The sequence below is a fragment of the Lathyrus oleraceus genome, chromosome 3, assembly GCF_024323335.1.
Source record: "Lathyrus oleraceus cultivar Zhongwan6 chromosome 3, CAAS_Psat_ZW6_1.0, whole genome shotgun sequence".
In the NCBI taxonomy this organism is placed as follows: domain Eukaryota; kingdom Viridiplantae; phylum Streptophyta; class Magnoliopsida; order Fabales; family Fabaceae; genus Lathyrus; species Lathyrus oleraceus.
In genome coordinates, this window is record NC_066581.1 from 97578108 (window position 1) to 97586901 (window position 8794).

The 8794-nt window shown below is 32.0% G+C and overlaps 2 protein-coding genes across 2 annotated transcripts; both read right to left on the reverse strand.

The window, feature by feature from the left end:
• Positions 1–873: 873 nt before the first annotated feature.
• Positions 874–2267, reverse strand: LOC127125585 (uncharacterized). Its single transcript, XM_051054362.1, has 4 exons — positions 1810–2267; positions 1577–1698; positions 1278–1341; positions 874–1183 (listed from the first exon to the last, which is right to left on the reverse strand). Exons 1-3 carry the CDS (start codon positions 2114–2116, stop codon positions 1279–1281), a joined length of 492 nt encoding a protein of 163 aa, XP_050910319.1. The 5' UTR covers positions 2117–2267; the 3' UTR covers positions 874–1183; position 1278.
• Positions 2268–2841: 574 nt separating this feature from the next.
• LOC127125584 (2-Cys peroxiredoxin BAS1, chloroplastic) lies at positions 2842–6054 on the reverse strand. Its single transcript, XM_051054361.1, has 7 exons — positions 5764–6054; positions 4809–4883; positions 4653–4734; positions 4491–4570; positions 3754–3879; positions 3396–3509; positions 2842–3247 (listed from the first exon to the last, which is right to left on the reverse strand). Exons 1-7 carry the CDS (start codon positions 5959–5961, stop codon positions 3131–3133), a joined length of 792 nt encoding a protein of 263 aa, XP_050910318.1. The 5' UTR covers positions 5962–6054; the 3' UTR covers positions 2842–3130.
• Between the last annotated feature and the right edge of the window lie 2740 nt (positions 6055–8794).

The window sequence follows — 8794 nt, forward strand, 5'->3', positions numbered from 1 at the left end:
TAAAAAAAATTGAAAATTTTGGGATTTTTTTTTAAATTCCGATATTCTTTATTTATTTTTTTCGAATACATCGATTTTTTTCTGGAAATTTCGGAATTTCCGATTAAAAAAATGGAAATTTCAAAATTTTCCGAAGTATATTACAAATTTCCAATAAAAATAAATAAAAATTTAAAACAAAAAAAAATATAATAATAAAAGTGCTCTAAATATAATAATAAAAATGCTCTAAATGAAAAGTATCAGATTTAATTGGGGGTATCAAATTAAATATTTCAATTTTCTCATAATATATTTTATGTAACTTTTTTACAATTACCTATCTAATTATGAATTTCTAAGGAAAAGATTCAGTGTTGAAGAGTTAATATAGCCCCTTTAGAATCACAAGAAAATATCCAGTGTTGAAGAGTTAGCACAGCCCCTTTAGAATCACACTCAACCCATATGTTTTCCAAGCTTTTACATTGAGCTTGTTTGAAGGAATTACTAATTCCACTCTAAGTACCATATAAAAAATTTAAAAATATTTTCTAATTTTAAAAGTATATTTTCAGACGTATTCATACACACACAACTTATTAATTTTTTAATCACACTCTAATTCTATAAATAAATATAGAATAATGATATAACAACATCAAAGAACTAAAGTTTCTACTACCTTTTTAAAAAAAGTTATAACATATATAATTAACCTATAGAAGCAGCATAAATCAGAGAATGTAAACCCAGACTCCCAGACAAAACTTTCTTAAGAAAACAAATAATCTATGATTCGAGTTCGTGGTTGTACTGTTGCTTTTCACGAAGATGTAGTAATAAATCTTAATGTGCTTTAAGTAATTCTGAAGAATAATAGCCAATACTCTATAACTAAACTATCTGTGTTTATTTTAGTCCAATCAAATATCATATTGAAGTTGCTACAAGAAATCTCTCAAGTGATGTTTCAATGATAATAAACACTCTGAAGATCTTAAATATTCTGCAACATTTATTTATACATCAACATGTGTGCTTGAAATGAAAAAAATAATACAGATTCAGAACGTTCTCTACCATTTATAGTACCAAAGAAGCTTGAAGAATCAGTGGAAAATAACATAAGAATGCAAAATAGTGAGCATCCTCATATCCAAGCTTTTCAAGTTGAGAAGGATTTACCCATCATTGTCTCTCTCTACATGTTCATGGACCAAAGTTAGATGTGCATTTGCACACCCCCAATTGATATTTTGGAAATAAGAAAAATGAAACGAAAACTTAAGAGTTACCTTAGAAATTGGCAGGACTATCATCCAATTGTTTCTCATTTTCTATTTCAACCTCTAAAATCTCCTGAAACCAAAATATAAAAGGGGAACAAGTTTTGTAATGGCGAATTTTTGACTGAAAAATCGGATATAATAACATAGTATAATAAAGATTATACCGAAATAGAAAGCAAACAGACAACAAGTTGTGCGGCTACTTTTCTTATATGGCAAAATCAATCATCTTAAAAACTAAATTCTTGTCGGAGACACAAAAGCAAATGGACACAGGACTAAGAAAGAAGAACAAAGAGACTTACAGGAATCCTCTGTTTGAGATAATTGGCGAGTCTGGCTAGGACAGTTGAACGCTTGTGCCAAAACCTACCCTTGAGACTAATCGTTACGTAAGGTCCATCTAATTCCACCAATTCAACTACACCTGAAACAAAAGTTTGAGATATTTAATGTAATGTAATGAAACACCATATTAATAATTATTATTATCATCACACAATCAAATTGTTGGTGTTTATTCAATACATCAGCATACCTGTCATGCCAACAGATGTGTCAAAGATCGCAGCAAGTTCAGCTCGAGCATCGACCAAAGCCTGTCTCACGTTGTCTTCTGTGAGGTCAAGTGGCTGTGGAAACGAAAGAGATGCTGATAAAGGCTTCACCTTCCATCGCTGTTTATCACTTCTGAGAAATGGAGGGTTGAGTCTTTGGATTTGGGTTGTTCTTAATGAAGTCTTTTGCGTAGGGTAACTGGTGGTGTAGCATGGAGTGGCTGAGGATGGTTTCGGTGAACTGTGAAAGATACAACACAGTGACAGGGCCTTCTGGGAAAGGGACATACTCTTTCAATTTGCACTACTTTGAGCCTAATTTTCCCTTTAGAAGGAACGTTGCCTGAATTTCTAAAGAAAGAGTTTCAGAGAAGACGCACAGGTGTGTGTTGAGTATAGGATATGGATAATGAACACCCTCAAGCACTCCCCTAATAAAAGTACAAATGTCTGACTCAGCTTATAAATAATTTCACTAAAATTAATATTATTTTTTTAAGAAATTGATTTTTTTTGGTCCAAAACTATAACAAATGGGCTCACAGAAATATTTTTAAGAGTGATTAAAATTAATCTCAAGTTCAAATAATTTATAATTAATAGGATGTTCCTTGGGATTATTGGGAAATCAAAGAGCCTAATTTCAATGGATTCCAACCAGCAAAAACTTGTTTCATTGATCATATGAGTGACACATCTTCACCAAAAACTTTAGTCAATGTGAAACTTATCACTCATGCTTGTGTTCACTCTTGTGTTGGATGGGTCTTCGATCATTAGTCTAAGTGACCCATATCATGTTTGTCATAGCCTATCATACTTTATTCACAACTGGACATTTGAGATAAATACAAATCATCTTATAAATCAATTTTAGGTCAAGGTGAGTAAGTGTGTGACCCAACCTAATCACACTACTCATACTTACATCATAACTGAAAGCAGTAGCAGCATTCTAAATGCACCTAAAATTAGTTTAGTACTTTCTTTAGGTGAAATAGTTCATTGCTTAATTAAATCACAGAGCAGCAACAGCTTAAAGTTTCATTATAAATGAAAGTATTATTCATACACATACATGATATACAGATAATACATCAATTCATAATTCACTCCAAAATCAAGGTACACAAGCATGCTTCTGTAACCACACACTTTTGGACCTCATACTTTTTATTTTTATGGCTAAGCCCATAGGCCTCATAATTCAAAATGGATAGAATTACATAAAACAAAATCCTTTTACATCCCAAATGATACAGATGAGTAGTTGATACTCATAGCAATTTACTATTAGCCATTCTACACAGCAGCAAAGTACTCTTTGCTACCTTTGGGGTCTGGTTTCATGGACTTCTCACCAGGCTTCCACCCAGCAGGGCAAACTTCATCTGGGTTCTCCTGCACATACTGCAAAGCCTGCGAAACCATTGAATAAACGGTGTCAAACATATTATTTAAGGATGGAAGGGTAAAACAGAGAGAGAGAGAGAGAGAGAGAGAAAAAAAAACAAATAAACCAAAATATGGTCAGTCCTGATGTGGTGCAGATTGGATATGTAATTACCTGGAGTGTTCTCTTTGTCTCGTCAACACTTCTACCAATTCCGAGGTTGTTGATGGTAGAATGTTGGATAACCCCTTCCTTGTCAATAATGAACAATCCTCTCAATGCTATCCCCTAAATCATTGGAAATATTGTTTCAATCATTGTAACAGATCCAAAAATAGTGGAATAAAAGGCAACAGCTCACGGCTTCGCATACCGAAGCTATTACCTAGACAAAATACTGAAGCTATTACCTAAACAGCACAGTATTCCAATATTTCATTCCAGATAAATATTGAAACTAAATACAAAATACATTGAATTTAATATGAAGAAAATGAATAGCCATAGTTTAGTTCATAGTGTCAAAACTTACCTGATCAGGAATGAGAACACCATAAGATTTTGATATGGATTTGGTGACATCGGAAACCAAAGGATAGTTCAAGTCGCCAAGACCACCAGACTTTCTATCTGTTTGAACCCATGCAAGATGCGAGAACTGCAATAAAAACAATAGTGCCAATAATCAAGAAGAAGCAATCGTTTGAAGTGCCTCTGGATTGGACATAAAAAGATAATCATGAACATGCAAACATAGTATATCATAACATAATGGATGCGTGTGCTAGTGGGAAAATTGTGCCATAATCTGTCAAGGCGCGGCCTCTGAATCTTATGAATTACACTACATATATAGTCAGAAAATCAAGGAAAAGAGTTTGAATGAATTTTTTTACAACTAATAATTTGACTTTAATCCTAGTCTTACATACACATGTAGCCAGTTGCATAGGAAAATGAAAATGAAGGAGTCCATATGCAGATTTGACAATTATTAAACTAAGAACTACAAATCATGAACTATGCACAGGCGGAAAATATGTGGGCCAAGTCATCGAACACCCTTCATTTTCTTTGGTAGCAAATATGCACAAGCAAACAGAAGAAATTTATATCAGAAGAAAAAAGAGAGAACAAGCAACACCTTTCTCCACTAAATAGAGTGGGCAACATGAACCAAACAATTTCATATCAGGAAATGTTTGGGGAAAATCTATATAAAAGCCAACGGCGGCAGAAATAATTATAAAAAATAAAGTCAAAACTAACCACACTGTCAACTGAAACACCCAATATCTCGGTATTAAGTTCTGCAAATTCCGCATGGCGGTCACTGAAAGCAGTGATTTCTGTAAAGAATTAACAGATGTTAGAATGAAAAAGAGAAGATTTGGCATCTAATATATATAGTTTACTATAGAATCAACTAACCAGTGGGACAAACAAATGTGAAATCCAATGGGTAGAAAAAGAGGATAACATATTTCTTCCCAATATATTCAGATAGTTTGACCTGAAAAGACATTGCTTTAGTCAAAGATATATAAATTACGAAAGAAAACACTTCACGGGCAACAGTCTGTCTACCTTGATAAACTCCTGATCGAAAACAGCTTCAGCTTCAAAATCCGGCGCTGAGTTCCCAACTAATGGTAATTCACCCTTTAAACAGAAACAAAGTTTATTAATTAACTAATTCAAAGATTAACCAAGAGAAAAACTATGCTCTGAGGCTTGTATTCTCAACTTCATTAATGATGCAACAAAAGTCAATACTTAGAAATTAATCACAAACAACACAAATGAATGAGATAATCAAGAAAATGCATTTCAATTTCGTGCTCATAAGCTTCAAGATGTAAGACTCATGAATGCCTAATTGTGCATCTGGTTTTAAATCATTCCAAGTGAGTGAATTGGTTATGGATAAAAGTGATTTGAATGTAAAGTGATTTATGTTTGGATAATTTTATGCAAAACTGAGTTGACCAGTAAATTTCAATGTAAAAATCGCTTAAACTCAAAAGCTACAAATTCTAGCTTCAAGTAAAATCAATTTTAGAGGCAGAATAAATTCTAAAGATTCTCCTTTAGGAGAACCAAAGTAGAATCATTCCAAAATCAATTCTACATCTCTACAATTGCTTTTAGATTTCCAAAAGTCAACCCAAGCCTACACTACACTATAATGGATACAAAAAAAATTGCATTTCAGTGCAACAATAACTATTACCAACTAATAAGCTCAACAATGCTGCAAACAGAAAATCAACCATAACCACACACATGAATCTGAACTGAAACCATAAATCATATTAACCAAAGATTCAAAATTTCAAACAAACAATAATAAAAATAAAACAACAAATCAACAACTTCAACAGAAAACTTCACATAAGAACATTCCACAACTAAAAACTAATTGATTTTTATAGCAAATTGAACCGGTAGAAAAAAGGGTTAAAATGAGCAAAAATGGAGTTAAAGAAGAAAAGTAGTAGTTGTTAAGATTGAAGTAAAGAGAGGTTGTTGAAGAACTTACAGAAGCCCTAACGACGAAAGTGCGGCGAGAGGAAGAGGAGCGGTTGAGGGAAAGAGGGAGGGAAGTGCGTAGTTTGGGGAGAGAATTGGGTGCATTGGGGATTGAGAGAGAAGAGAGGCGCGGAGAAGAGAATTTGGGAGAGAAGAGTGTGTTAGGGTTTGAAGATAGGAGAGAAGCAGATGGAGCTGAGCAAGCCATGAATGAGAGGCGGAGTGGAAGATAGAGATAGGGAGATAGCAATAAGGTGTATATATGTATATTTCACCTCAAATATCAGATGTAGTCCTTTTGTCTATATTGTAAATAAAATAAAAATGTTTATATTAATTGAAAAAAGCAATGGTGTATTTTCAATAAATAAATAAAATATGTATCTAACTACTCTCTCCGTCAAAGAGTGAATCATGAATTTGGAATAAAAGATGGTTAAGATTCATTTTAGTTTTTAATATATTTTTTCTAATTTTATTTTTTAATTAATATTACGTTCATCATTTTTAATATATGATAAAGTTAGTTTAATAAAAATAACATTCTCTCTTTCATTTATTTATTTATTAATAGGTGTAAAATGGTCAACTAGATCACTCATTGTGAGACTGAGGGGATTAATAAATTAAAGACTTAAATGCACTTTTGATCCTCTAATTTGGGCATTTTAAACCATTGGTTATCCTATTACAAAATCAGCTATTATGGTCCATTAATTTTAATGGTCTTTCAATTTTTGTGGCCTCCTCCACTTTTGCGTACGCGGCAGTGATTATTAGCATAAAAAATTATTTTTAAGGACGTGGCATTGATCGCATGGATAATTTATGAATTAATATTTTTTTATTGATTAATATAATAATTAATTATTTTAATTATTTATTTTAGAAATTATTGAATTAAAATTATTAAAAGAAACCCTTAAAGTTCGGTCATTTTCTTGGCAGCATTACCAAGACACTCAAGATGACATTGGCTTATGCATAACTGACATTTATGAACACAAATATTGTTTATGATATAAAGAATGTGGGACTTCAATAATACACAAGTGAGCATTTTCTTCAATATCTCATTCTTCCGTAACAGTTACTTTCCTTGATTTTTCATCTTTAACATCTTCAACAACACACCCTTTACAAGATTGGTTCTTCTCATTCTTTAACAACCCCTGAAGTTTTCACCTTTCCATCCAGCACTATGCTCGAATTGGCGCAATGATTTAAAGTGAAGTAGCATTCCTCCCACCATATCATGAACTTCTGCTATTGTCTCAAGCCTCATTGCTCGACATCCATACCTTCTATGAAAAAAGAGACTTGTGGGGTAACTAAGAAATCTAGCAGACCATTGGTTAGCTCATCAGTTTGATGTTAAGAATGTATCTTTGCATGAGAATTTTTATGTTAACATATACCTCTTGGTTTTGGATTCGGCAAGTAATTTAAAAATGTTGGAGAAGCGAAATTATGGTTCTAATTAGTGGTCAACTCCATTTTCTATATCTTCAATACACAACTCTAACTTCGGCGTATGAATTTGAAAATTCTCAATAAATTTTTTTTTGGAATTGGAACTGATGAGAAACTGCAACTCTGCATCAATCTTTATGAATTTATTTGTTTCTAATTGATGAGAATTCCAAAATATTCTTTTAGGACACACCAATTATGAGATTGATGACCATTTACTGTGTTAACAGTCCTTTAGGGCTGATGATAAGCAACAACAAAGACTTTAATAAGTTAAACAGTGACATTTTCTACTTCTTTTAAGATACTAAGCATTGAATAAAGTTTCATTGTCTTTGTTTTTTGAAGAAACTATCAACTTATTTTTCATTGCTTCCATGTTTCCAAGAGCTTTTGCAATTGCTTTCCTCATTTTTTCTTTCTATATGCCAAGTATTTATCATCCACAACTGTAATTCCATTTTCCATATCTCTCTTCCTAGGAATAACAGACTGAATTTCATGCAAGAGATTTGTTGATTGCACCATACAACCTTAACTAAATTATAAATATCCAAGAGACTCATAGACCTGTGTAATACTTCATCAACCTGTTTCTCGTGGCAATGCTTGTTAGGTGACAATAAACATACTTTATATTTTCTAATTCCACCACTACTACAACACTGTTTGGTCAATGTTTCTTCTAAACTCAAACTGTGAACTCCAAGGGATCTGAATGCATGTGATGGGAGTGCATGAACATGGAAAGTGGATCATGTGTCTATAGAATGAGAAGCAATTCTATTAAAAAAATATTGAAGAATATGTTCACTTGTGTATTATTGAAGTCTCACATTGTTTATATCACAAACAATATTTGTGTTTATAAATGTCAGTTATGCATAAGTCAATGTCATCTTGAGTGTCTTGGTAATGTTGCCAAGAAAATAAGCTGAACTTTAAGGGTTTCTTTTAATAATTTTAATTCATTAATTTCTAAAATAAATTATTAAAATAATTAATAATTATATTAATCAATAAAAAAATATTATTCATAAATTATCCATGTCATCAATATCACATCCTTAAAAAAAATCATAATCATCATTGTCACGTATGCAAAAATGGAGGGGGACCATAAAAATCCAAAGACAATTAAAGTTAAGGGATCATAATTGCTGGTTTTGTAATATGGGGACCAATTTTTTAAAATGCCTAAATTATGGGGATAAAAACTGCATTTAAGCCTAAATTAAATGAATTGAAAAGTAAAATTTTATTGAAAAAAATTATTTTGCCTTTTTTGGTCGGTCACATTTTGAAAAATTGGCTTACGCCTTTTGTTCATCCTTCTACAATCTTATCATAGATCACTGATTTTCAATTGTTAAATTCATTTTCTTCGACAAATACGTTTATGTGTATTTTAACTCTATTGAATTTCGGTTAAAGACTATATCTATCTTTTTCATCTGAACCCTTCTACTCAAGGATTAATTCATTTATTATGGACATACCTTTTGAACTAATTAAAGACATAAATAGGTGTAAAGAGTTGTGGAAAGTTGTCGTCAAAGTTCATCACA

Excerpts from the sequence above, each read along its gene's own strand:
- LOC127125584 (XM_051054361.1), bottom strand. The coding sequence starts at position 5,961 with ATGGCTTGCTCAGCTCCATCTGCTTCTCTCCTATCTTCAAACCCTAAC. Across the intron at positions 4,735-4,808 it reads TCGATCAGGAGTTTATCAAG|GTCAAACTATCTGAATATAT; the intron begins GTAGACAGACTG and ends ATGTCTTTTCAG. Across the intron at positions 3,880-4,490 it reads GTGTTTCAGTTGACAGTGTG|TTCTCGCATCTTGCATGGGT; the intron begins GTTAGTTTTGAC and ends TTTTTATTGCAG.
- LOC127125585 (XM_051054362.1), bottom strand. The coding sequence starts at position 2,116 with ATGTCCCTTTCCCAGAAGGCCCTGTCACTGTGTTGTATCTTTCACAGT. Across the intron at positions 1,699-1,809 it reads CACATCTGTTGGCATGACAG|GTGTAGTTGAATTGGTGGAA; the intron begins GTATGCTGATGT and ends CTTTTGTTTCAG. Across the intron at positions 1,342-1,576 it reads ATCTCAAACAGAGGATTCCT|GAGATTTTAGAGGTTGAAAT; the intron begins GTAAGTCTCTTT and ends TTTTGGTTTCAG.